The sequence below is a fragment of the Dioscorea cayenensis genome, chromosome 4 (assembly GCF_009730915.1).
Source record: "Dioscorea cayenensis subsp. rotundata cultivar TDr96_F1 chromosome 4, TDr96_F1_v2_PseudoChromosome.rev07_lg8_w22 25.fasta, whole genome shotgun sequence".
Taxonomy (NCBI): domain Eukaryota; kingdom Viridiplantae; phylum Streptophyta; class Magnoliopsida; order Dioscoreales; family Dioscoreaceae; genus Dioscorea; species Dioscorea cayenensis.
The window spans coordinates 1,397,836-1,416,676 of NC_052474.1; the positions used below are offsets into that span (position 1 = coordinate 1,397,836).

General features: G+C 36.7%; 5 protein-coding genes across 6 annotated transcripts; 3 read left to right on the forward strand and 2 right to left on the reverse strand.

Annotated features, from left to right (window-relative positions):
• The first annotated feature begins 350 nt into the window (after positions 1-350).
• LOC120258403 (vesicle transport protein GOT1-like) lies at positions 351-5,974 on the forward strand. Its single transcript, XM_039265791.1, has 7 exons — positions 351-498; positions 1,365-1,435; positions 4,919-5,010; positions 5,119-5,199; positions 5,286-5,383; positions 5,488-5,569; positions 5,671-5,974. Exons 2-7 carry the CDS (start codon positions 1,405-1,407, stop codon positions 5,707-5,709), a joined length of 423 nt encoding a protein of 140 aa, XP_039121725.1. The 5' UTR covers positions 351-498; positions 1,365-1,404; the 3' UTR covers positions 5,710-5,974.
• Positions 5,975-6,473: 499 nt separating this feature from the next.
• Positions 6,474-7,215, forward strand: LOC120259053 (SKP1-like protein 14). The gene has a single exon (XM_039266586.1). It carries the CDS (start codon positions 6,497-6,499, stop codon positions 6,860-6,862), a length of 366 nt encoding a protein of 121 aa, XP_039122520.1. The 5' UTR covers positions 6,474-6,496; the 3' UTR covers positions 6,863-7,215.
• On the reverse strand, positions 6,595-10,523 carry LOC120259052 (nuclear intron maturase 2, mitochondrial). Of its 2 annotated transcripts, none has more exons than XM_039266584.1 (2): positions 7,861-10,523; positions 6,595-6,675 (listed from the first exon to the last, which is right to left on the reverse strand). In XM_039266584.1, exon 1 carries the CDS (start codon positions 10,467-10,469, stop codon positions 8,331-8,333), a length of 2,139 nt encoding a protein of 712 aa, XP_039122518.1. In that variant the 5' UTR covers positions 10,470-10,523; the 3' UTR covers positions 6,595-6,675; positions 7,861-8,330. The 2 variants fall into 2 exon arrangements, with proteins under 2 accessions (XP_039122518.1, XP_039122519.1); XM_039266585.1 differs by lacking the exon at positions 6,595-6,675 and having other exon boundaries at positions 7,249-7,973; positions 8,067-10,523.
• A 174-nt stretch (positions 10,524-10,697) lies between these two features.
• Positions 10,698-13,884, forward strand: LOC120257894 (ras-related protein RABH1b). Its single transcript, XM_039265186.1, has 6 exons — positions 10,698-10,890; positions 11,568-11,638; positions 12,087-12,175; positions 12,370-12,481; positions 13,026-13,116; positions 13,363-13,884. Exons 1-6 carry the CDS (start codon positions 10,774-10,776, stop codon positions 13,507-13,509), a joined length of 627 nt encoding a protein of 208 aa, XP_039121120.1. The 5' UTR covers positions 10,698-10,773; the 3' UTR covers positions 13,510-13,884.
• A 1,851-nt stretch (positions 13,885-15,735) lies between these two features.
• Positions 15,736-17,466, reverse strand: LOC120258071. The gene has a single exon (XM_039265412.1). The coding sequence runs from the start codon at positions 17,232-17,234 to the stop codon at positions 16,446-16,448; it is 789 nt and encodes a 262-aa protein (XP_039121346.1). The 5' UTR covers positions 17,235-17,466; the 3' UTR covers positions 15,736-16,445.
• Positions 17,467-18,841: the final 1,375 nt, after the last annotated feature.

Genomic DNA, 18,841 nt, shown 5'->3' on the forward strand with positions numbered 1-18,841 from the left:
GAGCTAATAAATTTTCTCTATGATACGGTCGTGGAAGTAGAAATTTAATATCTCTTATATAAGACTCATATAACTAATTTGAAAATAGTACTATATGTGCTCAAAATAATATTACAGTATTATGAACAATAACACATGCATAGTGGAAACTTTGCTTCTTTGCTCACCCACTCCAAGTTGCTTCGATTGGGTAAGGAGTGATTATTATTATTATTATTATTATTATTATTTACTAAATTTAGAAACAATTTAAAAAAATAGATAAAAAGAAATATCTAAAAAAGATAATAAAAAAATTATTTCCGAAAATTAAAAAAATGGGAACCAGGCTTAGCACTGAAGTATATGACCGAGACCAGCGAGTGCCGTATAAAATGCAAGCCAAGACCTCGAAGGCACCGCGGTGCTCGATTGGGCGGTTACGCTACGGGCGAGACAACCTCCGGCGTTTCTCTGAAGAAACACGCTTTGCATCACCGGAAATCTCTCTTCGCTCTGGTAATTTTGATCTGTTAGGACATTGTTTTGATTTGATTCTTGATCGATGTGTTTTCTTGGATCCCTTCTATTGATGATTTCTCCATGGATTTGTTCAAATTCGTCGTCGTGTATTGTTTTTGGAGCCGATTAGGGTTGGATAACTTGTCCTCTATTTTGCATAGGAGGTGAATTTTTTTTTTGGATCTTGATTTATTTTTCCTGTGATTAACCCTAATTTGTTTCCTGTATTTCATGTTAAATTAATTTGTTTCCTGATAGGTCGCGAAATACTTCTCTTGAATGATTTTCTGAGTTTAATTTGTATGTTCAATGTGGGGAATTAGGGTTGAGATGGGCTGATGATATTCTTGTTTGTGTTGATTCTTGAGCTTGACTGGAGATTTTGAATCTCAAATTTCCATTTTAAATATTAGCTTAGTTGTGGAAGAGGCTTAGTGGAACTTTTCAGATCTCCAAATTTAGCTTATTGTGTTATTTACCTATTTGTTATCTAATGAATTACTTAGACCTTGTGTAGATCGGCTATCTCTAGTTGCTACCTCAGGATGGAATTTTCTTGATCCTAGAAGAAGCTTTTAAACTCTTGGAACTTTTGAAGTTTTTCTTCTTATTGAATCTTTTTTTACATGTATTTCTTATTCCAAATGCCTTCGTTATTATATGCAATATTCTTTTTATGCATTCATATATGCTGTGCTTTTTGTTTGATATATTTGCTATTTCTAACAGATTTATTTAATCAATTCCTTGTATTTCATGCTTTGTTATTTGGTTACTTGAGTTATTGTTCTTTTGTGAGTCGTTTGTACTGTTGTTTATCAATCACATTTGGTCATTATTCTTATGGGATCTTGTTGGAACAGGCTATTGAGCATCTTTTGACAGCAGTCTTGATTTGGCATAATGGTTTCCTTTGAGATGAATGATCGGAAAAGTAAATTTCGTCACTCTGCTCTGCATCTTTATATCCCATTTTTATGGATTCTTGTTACGGTTTTATTTCACAGACTTATTGCCTAGTAGGATCTTCATGCATGAGGCCTTCATTTATTTTTCCGACTAGAGGCGTTCACCAGAATGTGACTCTGTGCTCCTTTAAGTACTAGGTTTCAGTGAGGGTCTAATGAGGCTCTAGTCTTAATTTTTGTTATTTAATGGATTCTTGCAATCGATCATAATCACCAAATCAAAAACTTGCAAAGCCAACTAAAGCTCCTTTGCAATATTTGCTAAACTAGTTGATTCTAGTATGCTTGGTAGTTTCTCGTTGAGGACATTACATAGTGTTATCAGAATATGCAGAAAAATAACGTGTTCTCAGCATGATGTTAATTTACCTTGGTTCATTAAACAAAAAGAGTTTTGATTTCATTCATCTTAATTTTTTTAGTTTTCAATCACAATATTCCCTTTTTTTTAATTACCTTATCTTTTTCTTATCTTCTTAAACCCTACAATTGTTTATGCTTTTTTAATCTTAATGAATTGTTTATTGCCTTTCGAATCTTTTTAATAGTGAGTCTCGTGATTTTGAAAAAAAAATTATTTTATTGTAAATTCTAATATGATTTAAATCCCTTGCCCTAAGTTTTGTTTCTTTAAAAGCCACTTACATATTTAGAAAAGCACTGCAAATTTGTTACTAAAATGTTCTCCATTCTTATGAAATAACTTGATTCATTCGTGCTCACACGCACACACACGAGCTTGTGTATTTGTGGCTGTCCACATATTCGATTCTCATTAAATTCAAGTGTTGGATACTCTCCTATACCATTTGTGTGTGCATTTATGGCTGCCCACATATCTGGTTGTCATTAAATTCAAGTGTTGGACACTCTCCAATACTTGGATACTCAACCCTTTTACCCGCATCTAGGTAGCACTGACATGGATGCAATATTGTGTCAAAGATTCTAGTTCCTTTTAAATTTATGTTGGTTGATTTAGATGGCAATTTGTTCTTTTGTTATATTTGTTCTAGGTCAAAAGATGTAATTTAATTTTCTGCAACATTCTGTTGTTTGTGCCAAATTTGATATTTTATAATGAAGCAATTTCATGGCTTCCCTGCAGTTTTTTTAGGTTTACATAAATTGTACTGGCCCTTTTCTACTTTTTGGCTGCCTATAACTTTTTCTTGAGAAAAGAAATTTTGTCTTTACCTTAATGAGACAAAGCTTTGTTTTGATGATAATGTATTGTCACAAACATGGATGCCATAGTTCAGGAGATATAATGTAGTTATCTGCAGCATTTTGTTATTTCTGCCAAAACCATTATTCTACAGTGAAACAATTTCATAGCATTTAAGTTTAGATAATTTGTATGAACCCATGTCTACTTTGTTACTTGTAACTTTGGAGGGAGAAAAGAGATTTGATATATTAATAATGAGATAAAACTTTATTGTGATTAGACTCTAGTGTGATGAGGAGGATAATAGGAAGAAGTGCAACTGACAATGGATGGCTTAAGCTGATCTGTCATCCTTTTCTGTAGCACCTAGCATATTGTATGAACTCTTGTCTACTTCTTCTTTCTTTCTTTCCTTCCTTTTATTATTTATTTATTTTATGGCTGACCCAAATTAATAGCATTGGACTTTTCATCTCTTGACCAACTTGATGCCTCTGGAATATCCAGGATTTCTGGATGGATGTTACTATTTTGAACATTTTGTTCAAATTAAATTTCAAAATTGAATAACGTTGAAATTTTGAAATTCTTTTTTTCTAGATATTATGAATCTTGAAGACATGGAAATCTTTTTCCTACTGTCTGCATTTAAAGGAGATTTAGTCATAACACTCCATACATTTCTGACACACTGTGTTGTCTTTTCTTTTTTTTTATTTTAATGAAGTATTATTCAATTGTTGAAAATGTATTTAGGCAACTTCATTGATTTCCCCTTACAAGTATGAAAGAATTGCTCAAGAAATATCCAACATGTGAAGGGGATTTTTTTCTTTTTTTGGTGGGTATCTGATAATCCAATAACTGTATGCCTAAAAGCTTGCAGTTTGAAAAGAAAAGGGATACCAAGAAGAGGTCTTCTGTTTAACAAGGATTTGCATCTATGACTAGTCATTAATATGTTAGATCATGTTTATGCCTAAACTAAGTTCATGCAATAAAATTAGGGTTTTGGCATGGTTAGAGGGGCAGCAAGGCTCCTCGGAAAGAAGATGAGGGGGTGGACAGATAAATTAGCTTTTTTATTTATTACCCTGACCCTGATACATCATTAGCCTTAAATACTAATTAATAAGCCCAAATATATTGGATCTGGGAGCCTACTAGTAACATATGACCTGTCTCATACATATCATACTGCCTTTTTAATGGACTCATACACTTGGACCATTCCTAAAATCAGATTTAGAACTTAGTAAAACTGTATCCTAACAAAATATCTAAAACTAAGATAATGATGTTTTTCTCACTGATACTATATTAACTGAATACTATGATTTCTAGAAGGCCCCACTCCTTATAGATCTCCTTCTCTTTGTAGTCTTTTTTGTGTCAAATATCTTGTGGATCTCTTTTGCAGTCTCCATTTTGAGTATGTCAGCCACTGGTTTGGTCTTCATATTGTTTAGTGGCATTAGTCCCTTCATTTTCAGCTGGTATGCAATAAGGAGGAAAGTGTAGAGTAGGTTGAGGTCTGTTTTCATCATGTGCTCTTTGTCCCATGCTTGAGCTTCTCTTTCATGACTATGTCAGTGTCACTGTTTTGACTTTCATGAACAGCTTCCTGTTGCTTTTTTTTTTCTATTTTTGGCGACTTGAGAGTGTAGAGCTTTCAGATAGGTATTACCTTTTCAGTACAGTCATCGTCAATGAGCTCTTAATCACCAGAGGCTTCTTTGCTGGCCCATTCTCTGATAAAAATTTCTCTGTCCAATCTCATGCAAGTTAGGTATTGCCTTTTCAGTACAGTCATCGTCAATGAGCTCTTAATCACCAGAGGCTTCTTTGCTGGCCCATTCTCTGCTAAAAATTTCTCTCTGTCCAATCTCATGCAAGTTTTTATCTTTAATTATATTGTCATTAATTAGTTATATATGGTTTCTGAAATATGAAAGAAAGAAGCATTGCTGGGAAAGACTATACATGAGAAGTGAACACCTAGGCAATGTGTTGATATATTTAAAAATGTGCTGGAGTCAAGACTGAGTTAACTATGGACATAGTTTGATTACAGTTAGTTAACTTAGTTCAATGTTAGACTTCTTTCTAGATCAGAGAAATGATAGTTGTGACTAATAATGTTCGGTCCTGTTATGAACGGATTTTGGTAAAGGCCATTTTGTGATACTTCACTATAATAATTGGTTCATTATTAACTTATTGTGGCAGCAATTTTTTTGCCATCCTTTCTAATTCTATTTTCTCTCATGTGAATCAGAGATTGGGCTGGGGCTAACTGGGTTTGGCATGTTCTTCTCATTTTTGGGAATCATTTTCTTCTTTGATAAAGGTCTTCTGGCCATGGGCAATGTGAGTCTTGTTTTTTTGTTGGTCATTTCTAACTTGTATCCTTTCCTTGTAAGTATCTATGTATGAATATATGCGTTGATAACAGTGGTCATGTTTGTATTTTGTCAGATTCTCTTTGTGTCAGGAGTGATGCTGACAATTGGACTGAAATCCACCTTGCAATTCTTCACTAAACCGAAGAACTACAAGGTTTACTTATCATAAGTTTTGCAATTATGCAATTCCTTTTCTTTTTCTGTTTCCTTTTGTTGGTGATCTCATTGACCTCTCAACAGGGGACAATCTCATTTGGAATTGGCTTTCTCTTGGTACTCATGGGATGGGCTGTCACCGGCATGATCTTGGAGGCTTATGGGTTTATCATACTCTTCAGGTTCATGTTTTTCTTTCTTCTATTGTTTTTTCTTCACATGTGTGTGTGTCTCTTGTTTTTGTTTTCCTTGAGTGCTTATGATTTTTACATGGTTCATTATGCAGTGGCTTTTGGCCTACACTTTCAGTCTTCTTGCAAAGGATTCCCATTATTGGATGGCTATTCCAACAACCTTATGTGACATCGGTATGGCAACCTGATCTCTGATATTACCCATTGAGAATTTTAGGTAGCCTATCTTCTTTACATGCATTGACATATTTGATATGTTCTGCCTTTCCTTGCAGTTCTTTGATAGATACAGAGGTAAACGTGTACCCGTATGATCATCTCATCGGTGCTTTTAGGGAAGTTTGCACAAGATAGATACTTGCTGATATAGCAAGCAACTTTGTCACCTTAAAATTGATTGATTTTGTGTAGTTGTAAGTCAGGTATTGTGATTCATACTTGTGAAGCCTAATCTTGGTGATGTAAATTCTCTCCAATGAACATTAGATATAGCTGACTTGCAATACTGCTCTTTTTTTCTTTTTCTTTTCTTTTTTTTTTAAAAAAAAATTTTGGTGGGATTGCCAAAATTAAGATGCCTTTCTTGGTCTAATCATGTCTTCTGTGAGCATCTCACTGATTCTTTTTTGTCCTTACTTGACTTGCTCTAAGTTGTTGAATGATCTTTCTTTTATTGGGGACGGTGGTTGGCAAAAATCCTGGTTTTTTTTTTAAGAAAGAATAATGCTAATTTTGTAGGTCTTTTTTTAAAAAAAAAATTTTGAACAAATATAAAGCAGATTTGATAATAGTTGCTTTCAAAATTTCAAATTCGGATATTTTATCAAGCTTTTTAAATAACTATTTAAAAAATTCTAATAGCGGCTGCATTATTCTGAAATCATTATTATTTAATTATAAATTATAATTTTTAATATTACATGGTACTTATCAAATCATTTAAAATAATTCTAATTAGATTTTTAGCCCATACAGGACTCCCACTCAGACTCAAATAAAAACCCTCCATAAAAAATAAAACATATATATATATATAGCGTTCAATGTCTCTTGCTCTGAAATCAAATCAAAAGAAAGAAAAACAGAGAGAAGCAGCAAGCAATGGCGGAAAACATGGTGACACTGAGGAGCAAAGACAACAAAGAATTCAGAGTGAAGCAAAGCACAGCAGCGCAATCCAAGTTGCTGAAGAGCCTCATTGACCTAGGCTGCTGCACTGACCAACAAACAATCCCAATCTTTGAAGTCTCCAGCCATGTTCTTCAATCTCTGATTGAGTACTGCGAGAAACACGCCGAGTTATCACCAAGCCACAATACTGATGAGCTCTTGAAAGATTGGGATACTAATTTCATGAAGACAATGACCGAGAAGGAGGACATGGAATTCATTGGCTATCTCCTGATCGCGGCCAATTACCTGGAAGTCAAGGGATTGCTCAACCTCATTGCTGACGACGGTGGCTGATATGATCAGAGGCAAGACTACTGAAGAAATTCGTACTATTTTGAACATCAAAAACGATCTCACCCCTGAAGAAGAACAAGATATCTATGCAGAGAACGCATGGGCCTTTTCAGATTGATTTTTATTTTTTTATTTTTTATTTTTTTAACTTTTTATCTATACAGATTTTTGCTCATTGATTTGTTAATTGATTGATTTTCTTTTTAGTCAGTACCAAAGTTATTAATAGGTGATTTTTTTTTTCTCCCCCCTTCTTCATTTGTTGTTTAGAAAATCATTGATATGAATCCCCACTTATAAGTAAATAAAAAATTTAAAACATTAATTTTAACTAATATTAATTAAATTAAAAATAAAAAAATATTGGTGGTCATAGTTGATAAAAGTTTTCTCTGACCTAACATTACAAAAGGCAAAAACAGTTTCAATAGAGAACCTCTCATGGTTTTTATAACTCAAAAGATGAAAAAGCAAGAATATGTAGCTAAATATAAAGTTGCAAAAGATCTATTACCAAGCTACAATATACAACCGCAACAACACATGTTAATTTCACAAATATATTCAGTTTAGTACATTTAATTATTTGATAGTTAGCTGTTTCTAAATCCTTATACAACAATGACTTAACTGATTCTCATTAAAATTAACTTCTACTTCATTGCATCTGTCCTCTAAATTGCTTCTTGAAGAAAATATAAATGACAGTTAATTTGCTTCTTCATATTATTAAAATACAACCTTCACTAACCAAGGCAAGATCAGTTAATACAGCATTAACTATAAATAGTCAATTGGAACTATCAGCTCTTTTTCATTACCAATCAATGTGACCTAAACTAATACGAGCAATTCGAGAAAAGAAAAAAGAGCACATTGGGTATGCAAATGCATAAAATCTGAATCAAGATACAGGTGTATCATCTTCAAACAAATTCAACAGGTACTCATATAACATTGCAGAATAAAATAGCTGTACAAAAAGGCAGATGGCTAACCTTGCCCAGTGTGCAATCTCTAGACCTCATCAAGGTTCTCTGTGTTTCAACTTTCAATCATCTATCATTTAGCAGGGCATAACGCATCACCAAAGCTCTCTTTCATACCACTCCTGCAGAAAGGCCATCAATTGCCAGCTTTAAGTGAAAAATACAACATTTCCACTAACCATTGCACAGAGTAATCCAAAAAGAAAATAGATCACCCAGGAAAAAGTTGAGAGTAATCCAAAAGGAAAATAGATCACTCTGGCAAATCTTTAGCCAATCAGCAGCAGCCATGGAAGGAATGCACTTCTCTTCACTTCTCATTCATCAGAAAGAGTAAAATCTATTTAATTTACAGGATACATTCTAACATCATACATGGACCGGCTTCCCAGACCAAACTGTTATGAAGATCTTTCCTTCAAATTTATCCATGAAATATTAATACGTATAATGTAGAATTGAATGTTAGAACACAACTATCACATCTGTGCAGCCTGCATAACACTTCCACTCTCTTCCTCGTCGCCTGATTCAAACTTACCCTCATGCTTATCCAATCTCAAAAGCTCTTCCTTAGCTCTTTGAGTATTGCCTGCTCCTAATGGCGGCAACATAAGTGCATTCTTCTTATAATTCCAAACAAGAATGGACATATAATCCTGCGGCGTTATAAGCCCCTCTTCTCTAAGAGCCTTTCGCTGCTCCTCCAAGGTCATTGGGTCCTCCAGCCTTAGGTATTCTAATATAATTTTCTCATGCTCCGGCCTCCATCCACTTGGAAACGGAGTGTAGTCTGTGTCAGGAACAAGAGACATCCGGGTGAACTGCAGACCATCAATGGAATCCAAAAGACCCATTCTCAACAAGTTCTGGTACTCCGGAGATTGACCCTTCTTATCCTTCAATGGTCGGCTAAGATTTCTTGATGCAATCTTGTAAACCTTAGCCCTAGAACGAAGCTTGTACTTAGCAGCATAAAGCTTTGCAAGTGAACCCCTAATGATATAAGAACAGAAGTTCACAATTTTCTTTCTGTTATCTGCATATCGGTACCATTCTACCATGGTGGACAAGAACTTGTTCATCTGTGCATTGGTGTGTGCTTGTGTAGCATGGAACATCCTAAAACAAGGTTGTGGGTCAGGATCCCTATCACCTTTCAAGAATTCCAGCCTCCGAAACTGCTTAATGCACTGCTTCAAGCTTGCTGTGACTGACAACAGTGTGCCTACACCCTTCTCACTGATGATCTTACCACCTGTTGCGGTGTATCGAAGTGTTGGGTAAACCACACGTCGACACAGAACATGGTCAAGAAACATTATCCCCTTAGTGATGTGTTCAATTGGAAGGCTCTCATTGTCCAACTTGAGCTGAAACCTCTGATCGACAAACTCAATCAACTGCTTCCTCAGCACCGCAGCATCAGCCCGAGGTCCCCTAATACCGATAAGGAAATGCCCGCCATACCGAATATAATCCATCTTCCTGGTCTTATCCGGGCCACTAGTTGGTACAAATTCCGGCCAAGAGGTGTTACCTTGCTCCCCATCCCCTTCCTCACTATTCCAAATAACATCACTTTTGGAAGGCTTGTAAAACTCCTTGATCTTCTCCTCCACCCACTTATCCAATTCATCGAGAACCAGATTAGCAAGCAATGGACTCAGTGAACCGCAATGTCCCCAATCCGGAACCTTTGCTGCTTCCTCTGGCGCAAACCCAAAGAAGGTTTGGAGCCAGTAAGGATCAGGCTTTGGTTCATCCTCAGCTAACACCTTCTTCTTCTGATACTTCCTCTTCTTCTTCTTCTTCTTTCTCTCCTCTTCATTCTCAGGACGACCAACAATAACTGGAGTGACAAGCGCGGACTTGATCAAATCTACGATCTTTTTATCACGAACATCACGAATCACGGCATTGAGGACCAAACCAGTATCAATACTTTCAAAAACCGAAGAGAGATCACCCTTAACGTACCACAAGTAGCCGGCGAAGTTCCGGCGGATAGTGCGGATGACGGTGTGGGCGGTGCGGCCAGGGCGGAAAGCAAAGGACTTGGAGGAGAAGCGGGCTTCATAGACGGGCTCGAGGAGCATGAGGAGGATCTCCTGGACGACGCGGTCCTGGAAAGGGGGAGGCTGGGAGGAGGTGAGGAGATGGCGGATCTTACGCTTGGAAAGAGTGGAAGGATCGGTCTTGTCGTTGGGAGCGCGGAGGAGGAGGTTGAGGCGGCCGCCCCAGCGGAAACGACCATCGAGAACGGCATTGCGGAGGGCGAGGAGCGCGTCCAGGGTGGACCGGGGGATGGAGGAGCGGGTTTGGTAGGATCCCGTGGCATCGGCAGCGGCCTTCTGGTAGGCGAGGAGCCAGAGCTCAGGCCGGGAGAGGAGAGGGGAAAGGGGAGGAGGCGAAGAGGTTGGGGAGCGGAAGTTGGTGATCCAGAGGTTGGATAGGGTGGAGATCGGGTCGGGAAGCTGGGGGAGCTCATCAGAAGGGGGTTCGAGGACGCGGCGCTGGCGGTATGGTGGCGGCGTGGGAGCGGTAGAGAAGAAGGAGATGCGATGCATCATCGGTGATATGGGCCGGAGAAGACGGCAGGGAATGTGGCGGAGCATCTCGCCGGAGATGCAGTAGGGTTCTTCCTTCAGCGACGAAGGAGAAGACAAGGGTTTGGGGTTTTGGTTTTGGTTTGTCTGCTAATGATTTTCATATACACCCCTATAAAATTTCATAATTTTATATACATTTCTGTGGAGTTTGTTATTTTAGAGGACTGATTTGAAATTATAAATGTTTGAGGGACTTTCAAAGATAAATTGGTTTATTAATATACGGGGAACGAAGTGCATTTCTTTGGGCGTTCGAAGGTCAGCAAACCGTGCCGTTCTCCTCGTCTTCGTCGTCGTCGTCGCGGCATCAATGGCTCCGGTGTCGGCTTTGGCGAAGTACAAATTGGTGTTTCTCGGCGACCAATCCGTTGGCAAGACCAGCATCATCACCCGTTTCATGTATGACAAGTTTGATAACACGTACCAGGTCCTGCTCTTGATCCTTCTCTTCTAGATTGGATGATGCTTTCTTCTTCATGGATCTGATATTTTTAGGGTTTCTTTTCTTCACTCTTTGTTGGATCTTGATTAGTTTCTGGTTCCTTGAATTTTTGTTTTCTTTTGATCGAGGAGATTTGAGGACGATCTAGGGTTCATTGTTGATCATGTTTTGGTTGCCTTTGAATTTTTAATTGGATTTATTTATTGATCTCGTGGTGAATTGTTATTATTTGTGAAATAGTTGCATACTTTAGTCTCCCGGCATGGCTAGCAAGGGTGGATTATGTTATGGCATTTCATGATCTCAATCATTTATTTTATTTTTGTATTTTTATAATTGTCAGATCCATGAGCATCCAAAAAGCTCAAATTTTTAGATTTTGGATGCCCTTGGAATTGTCTTGTTGCAGAGCAATGTAACTCTGTTTTATTAAGCATAAGTTAGTATGGTTCAATTATTAACTCATCGTTCAATGGAAAAGTTTCTTGATTGGAAACACCATTCTTAGACATGATGCCATCTCCGTTATTTGAGGGCTTTGAAATTACAATTTTTTTTTTTTTTAAGACTGCCTGTACATTTTTTCTGCTATGTTGCAAGAATTCTCTTCATCTAGTCTTATGTTTTGCATCATGTGTAATTCTCATTCTGATGATATGCAGGCTACCATTGGCATTGATTTTCTGTCAAAGACTATGTACCTTGAAGACCGAACTGTTAGATTGCAGCTTTGGTATGGCCAAAAGCATCTCTTTACTTAAGCTAATTTATTTAAACATGTTCAGATCTGATATAGTCTATCGATTCTTTATCATTAAACTTATTGCATGTGCAACCTTTTAGCAAACTGGATATGCACTCAAGAGCCAATAAAGCATGCCTTATTTAATTAGAATTTGTTTAATTCAATGATTGAAGTGCAATGTTTGTGTGGAAGTGTTTTATTGTCATTCTTTACCGTCTTATGGAAGAGGGTGAGAGTGATGAGTCATGTAAAACTAGACTACTCTCTAAATTAGGCTAGTTTGCTTTCTCAGCAAAGGTAATCTTGTATGCTACATAAAGTCATTTTAATTAAAAGAGCATCCAAGTATACTTTTAAGCTGGTAGAGTTTAGTTTACACAAATTCCCCTTCGGAGTATTTTATTTTTTTTTTCATTTTTCTTCCTTTGATTTTCAGGGATACAGCTGGACAAGAGAGATTTAGAAGCCTTATTCCAAGCTATATTAGGGACTCCTCTGTTGCTGTGATTGTGTATGATGTTGCAAGTATGTTTCAGTCCTTGATACATATAATCTTGTGCTTGGAAATTTGTTGGATACACTGATGTTAAGTTTTTTCTTTTCATTCTTATTTTTCAAATTTGACATTTTCCATCAATAAATAGTGAAACGTATTTTGCAATTTGATTTGTGATTATAGAGATATCCTTCACAGTGATAACTGCTCTTGTATAATTTAGGTCGGCAATCTTTTTTGAATACTTCAAAATGGATTGAAGAGGTTCGCACGGAGAGGGGGACAGATGTTATCATTGTTCTTGTTGGAAACAAAACTGACCTTGTGGACAAAAGGTAAATTAATTGTTGCCTTGTGACAACCTTCATCAATATGCAACTTATAATGCCTCGTATATTGTAACGGTAGTCTGGTTGTAGCCTGGGACATTATATTATTATATAGTAGTTTGAACTGTAATCTTAATGTAATGGGCCCTGGGTAGGCACCATGAAGCTGATATAGTCCATAAAGTCGATGCTTCCCACATGAATGGGAGAATGAATGGGCTAGGCTGGCTTAAGGGCCTTGATATTAACTCCAGGCTTGGGCCTTCAAACCAGGCTCTTTGTATAAGATATTTTGAGAAGTCTGGATTTTGAGTTTTATCCAGCTGTGCTTGATGTTTCACTTTATGTTTTTCCACCCAAAAGCTAGTACTGGAAAATAACCAGATTTCTCCAGTGGGAGATTTAATAGGGATACATGCTACAGAAATTCCCTGTGTAACCATCTTTTCTGGCATCATATACTTTTGGGAGCTTGTTGTGTGTATGATAGCTAACCAGCAATGCAGAATGAAATTGTTTTTCAGTTGATGGTAGAGCTTTTTGGCTGCAGGCAAGTTTCTATAGAGGAAGGAGAGGCAAAGGCGAAGGATCTTGGTGTCATGTTTATCGAGACAAGTGCAAAAGCAGGGTTCAACGTAAAGGTCTGTTGCTAGCTTGAATTTTATTTCTTGTACTTTCTGTCTCCTAGGGTGCCTTGGATTCTCTTATAATATTTTATGCCCACAACTTTAGTTCTTATTGATGTCAAATCTCAAAGCATCAAAGAAAATGTGGTCATAGTTCTTTTCTGCGTGCAGGCATTGATTGATATGTTGGGCCTTTAGTCAATATGAGGCTTTGCAATCATGTTTGATTAGTCTTGAGACTGACATCTTTGTTTCCTCTAGGCACTTTTCCGAAAAATTGCTGCTGCACTGCCTGGGATGGAGACCCTTTCTTCCACAAAGCAAGAAGACATGGTTGATGTGAATCTAAAGGCTACCAATGCAAACACTTCGCAGTCACAACAAGCTTCTGGCGGATGCAATTGTTAAACCTTCTTGTCGGTTTGTAGGCTGTGCTCAACTTGTCAATGTGATGTGCTGCATGGTCTCTGAAGGTTCTTCCTGTCTCCAATGACTGAATTCACAATCAGATCTGTGGAAACTGTGATGACTTTCTCTGGAGGAGGCTGCTTATTAGTATGAAGGTTGAATCTATTTTCTGGTTAGCTTGTTTTAGTTACTTATATTTTCTTTCTTTGTCTTTACTGTTGTCAATAGAACCATTTTCCATAAGAAGTCATTGAGAACTGTAGTCACAACTCGTGGATAACTGTTTTAGTTGCATCATGAACATCAAGAATAATTGATATAGTTAATATTTGTGATTTCTTACCTGCATACATAGCAGGCAGAAATTTTGTTTCATTCTTTTTGATTAGTGATATGATAAGTTTTCAAAACTTGTTTGCTAGTGTTTACAACTCTCTGTTCATTGTCCATTTCTGCAACAGTAATTTATTCACAGTTTATGTTTAGGTTATTAACTTTGGATTAGTAGATGCTAAAAGGTGGTTCATGCGTTTGAATGTATGCATGAGATCATGCAGGCCAAGCAAATGCTGATGTTGAACATGAACAAGAGGAATAGACAGGTTGTAGCAAAAATGATAGATTTGGACACAAATTGTTAAGTAATCCATATGCCAACTATAATGACTGATTCATTAAATGACAATTTAAATAATAGGTTATTATACTAATGATTTGTAGACCAAGACCCTTTCTTGTATTCATAGTTATTTGAGGCACTCGTAATCAAAACAATCTTTTAAGTGACAGTTACAATGGAGGTCTTGGGTAATCTTGATTCTAAGTTAATGGTTAAAAGCTAACATAGTATTTCCAATGATCAATCACTCAAATATCTTTGTCAAGTGCTCCTCCCCACACGGATAAAACACCATGAAGAAAGCAAACAAGCGTTTTCTTTGATAGGTCATGTCCCAAAGTCCATCCTTATCTCCAAATTTGGTGGAAAATATAAAAGTCTTCTCTCTCTGATATTGAAGTCAATGTACATAAGGTTTCTCAATCTGGACATGGGTTCATTAACCATGGAACCTTGAGGTAATGTTATTTAAAACTTTCTCACACCTTGTGTGGCAGAACAGTATAAAAGAAACTTTGCTTTTAAAAAAGCAAAGTCTCTGAATCATTCTCTTGCTTTATTTTAAAACTTTGCCAAGTTAAGCAGTGCCTTTTATTGCTGTTTTAATATTGAATAACAGGCATGATGGGTTGCTTCTTTTAGAGACAATTTTCTGGATTATTTTTTTGTTGTGAGACTTTGTTGTGAGTTTGACGAGGCCTTATCAGCCGTGTTGACCCACAAATTGTGATTTATAATATGATTGAGATGTATTTTTGGCCTTTTTCTCTAATGTAATATTTGGACGTAAATATCTATTTTAGGTGTTATCTAACAAAGGCTGCAACTATGATATTGATGAATATATTAATTTTTACGTCTCATCTTTGAATATATATTTCTTTGGTTTTCCGCTGGAAGCATTCCAAGTAGGGCAATAAGAACAATCAAAAGTTAGTCTAGTGTGTGTTTCACGTCACTCAAATTTGTCTTTTCTTACTGGCCAATTCTAAGTATGCAAGCATATCCTAGATTGAAAAAGAAGAGAGTAAACTCATCATTTTGTTGGCCATTAAGGAAAATGTTTTAAATATTCTCACATCCACATTTTACTCGCTAAAGTTAAAAAAAACACCCACACACAATAATGAGTGTGAGAAGTTTTTTATTATTTCTTCTTCTTAGGCAAATTTTTGAGATAGAGCGACAAAGCGCTAACTCTCAGTTGATATTTATCAAAAATAAAATAAAATAAAATAAAATAAAACCTTACTTTTCAAGGATCAATATGAGGGCTTCAATGAAGATTTCCAAACATGCCATGCTTTTTTGATTTTACAATGCATTAGTTTTTTTTCTTTTCAGATCAAGTAGAACAAGACGTTTGATGATGTTTAGGAAGTGTGAAAAAAGAAAAAGTCCAATTTTTATTTGACCAAAGTTACCCAAAGATATTTTCTACTACATCTTGTTTGAGCTCTAGTAGACTTTTCTAAGCATTGTGAATGTCATAGAAGACACACCACTACCACTTGCAGATCTTGTTTTCAATGAATAAAAAACTTAATTTTTGTAGTCTAGAAAAAAGAAAGCTAGCTATGTTTTGCCAATAATCAACACCACCAACATGTGTAAAGTAAAGCCTTTGTATTTGCATTGATAAGACTAACCAAACAAAAACATTATAAAACAAGGACGAGGTCATAATACTCTTCAAAATTATTCAATTTTAGATGCAAAGCTAAAAAATTGATTGATTGATTGATAGATAGATAGACAAAAAATTATAATATAATAATAAGGCATTAATCCAAGCCTAAGTCACTCTAGTGCCTAAAAAAAACTCCATGCTAAGACTGCCAAAATTGGTCAATGGTTGCATCTAATGGGGGTAGTTGAACACCTCCAAATATGTCTCTGTGTAAATGCATACAACTATCACTAGGGCTGCGACCATCAATCCACCTCCATCTCCCACCAAACTACTATTTATTATTATTTATTATTTATTATTTATTATTTATTATTTATTATTTATTTAGATGAGAAGGGCAAATGTGTCTTTTTTTAATTCAAAAGGAAGCCAACTGTATCAACCGAGTGACCGTTAACCATGTACTTTCGCATTTTTAAAATTAAAAAAAAAAGAGAGAAAAAAGGCCCGGTTTTGGATGAAACCACGTTTTTTTTATACCCGCTTTTTTATATATAGAAAAAAAAAACTATGAAAGAGAGCTAATTTGGATCGCAATTAATTGTGATTTTTTTCTTTTTTTTTAATATAGAAAAAGAAGAGAATGGCAAATGGGTAATTAACAGGAGAAGAGGGGGGAAATCGTCACCGGAATCGCCCGAAGTCCGCCAGCTTCCGTGACCGATTTGGGCCGAAGGACTCGGCGCCGGCGCCGGCGCCGCTGCTTCTTGGGTGCGCTAGCACCGGCCGTAGCTCACCGGAGAACCCGATCTCTGCTGCCGGCGCTGCGTGACACCGCCTCCCGGCCGGCAAGGTGTGCACCAGCGGGCTTAGGCACATGGTGAACCCGCTGCCGCCTTGCCGGTGGCGATGGTGGTGATGCACCGTTCTCATTGGCGTCGGCATCGTTCTCCGGCTCATTCCGGAGGCTTCCGTCGAGTACCCGCTCTCCGATACCGTGTCCCTATCGTCGTCGTCCTCCGCCGCCGGCGACATCCCCCTGTCCCGGCACGCTATCCTCACCGGCGGAGGGGAACTCATCTTCGTCTTCTTTCTCCTCCGACGGCCAGGAATCAGCTTCGAGATCCATGAAATTGAGCCAAATCGCTTCGATTTCACCGGATCGGTGTGATGCTCATTGGATCGGGGGTGGGAGAAGAGGGAAGATAGAAAAGATCGGCTCCGGCGAGCGGTGGCGGTGGAGGACGGGGCTACCTGCGGGGTGCTGAAGAAGAGGAGTTGACGACGTGGTCCAGCGGAATCGACGGAGCGACGATTGGGTGAAATGGAGGCCGGGAGCAATATTGGTTCTGGCCGGCGCCGGGGAGTGTCGGCGAGGGCAATCTGAGCGGCGAGGACGTCAAGGAGCCGGTCCCGGAGGCAAGAGGCACAAACACCGGGACCGACCTCGTAGGGATGGCGCTTGCACTTCATCTCCAACGACCCCCTACTCCTAACTTCGCCGCCATTGAGGAAGGGGATCGAGAGTTCTAAGCTTTCGAGCTTCGAGGATTAGGGTTAGGGTTTGAAGCTTCTTCGTCTTCGTCTCGTCGATTTCGATTTCGATTTCGATCCGAGAAACGGCGAGAGTTTTCGAATGCTTTTCTCTGTGAGTTATAATGAAATGTCGCTTAATAATGTTCCTGCGGTGCTTTTATGATCGCTTAAACGGTACCGAAGAAAAATGTTTGAATACTTCCAACTGTGAGCTTATAAGTAATTATTATTATTATTATTATTATTATATAATTTAGAATGGATGTGTGATAGAGAATTTATATATTTTTAGAATCTAAAATTTTGACTTAAATTTTAGAAAAATCAATTAATCTAACTATTTGAGTTGTAGATTATTATTGTCCTTGTCTGATTTTATCTTTTAAACTATTGTAAAAAATTTGTTTATTGTGTATATTACTAATCACTAAATTATAATTTAATTTAAAAATTACATATGAATATATTAATGTAGATTGGGGATAGAATAATTAATCAATAGAAAAAATAATATAGTAGAATAATCAAACAATTACAATGTTCATTTAATAATAACATAATTTGAGGTTTAAACAATCCCAATATAAGCCTGAAAAGTTCAACCCCTCATAATACATGGTTAAGTGTAGAGGTGGTTTGTTTAGTAAATAAATAACGAATACAATAATTTATATTGAAGTTTTATAAATTTATTTATATTTTAAATAATGTTATAATAATAATAATACTCCTACTATTTATATATATATATATATATATCAAAGAATAGTTATTATTTATAAACTCACATATACATTAAAAATTCGTTTTGCTTGTTTATTGGTGAATTCTTCTATTTGTTTTTTTCATTAGATATAATGTTCAAAACCCTCAAACCATTTTTCCATTTTACCAAATAGTTTGTCCTCTTCTATATTTAAATAAATATATCAACAGCGTGTGATATATTGTTTTTTTTTTTTTTAATACCAAATAGAAATAATAAGAAGAAGAAGAAGAAAGGGAAGTGGTCGGCATGTAATAGAAGGCATTTTAATTCCATTTCTTTATGAGGATCTACGCGTAAAGTGTGTCATGAAGTTAAGAAAGTTAAGTTGTTCCGGGGGTGCATTGTAACGGAGAGAAAAAGCCCGCGTGGCATTGGTGGTCAAAAGGTCAGGATTGTATTTACTCCGATCGAAAGGCACCAGACGTACGTCAATCCAACGGCGGAGCTATCACGGGACAAATTCTAACCTTTTTTCCTCTTTTTTTTTTTAAATATATTCTTTTAAACTTTTTACCTTTCAGTTTTTACCATAGATTCCTTCGCGTGTTTTTTGGATTGTGATAAAATTAATTTAAAAAAATAGATAAAATTCTAAACTTATCTTCTATTATCTCTCTTGATCAAGTGTTCACGTAAGGACATAATTTTCTTTTATTCTTTTTTTTATTTTTTGAATTTGGGTTGTTTGATTATATTTATCCAAGTTAATATTAGAATTTCTTATTTTAACCAATATCCTTTAGTTAAGCAGCATGCTTCTCACTAGGAAAAAACA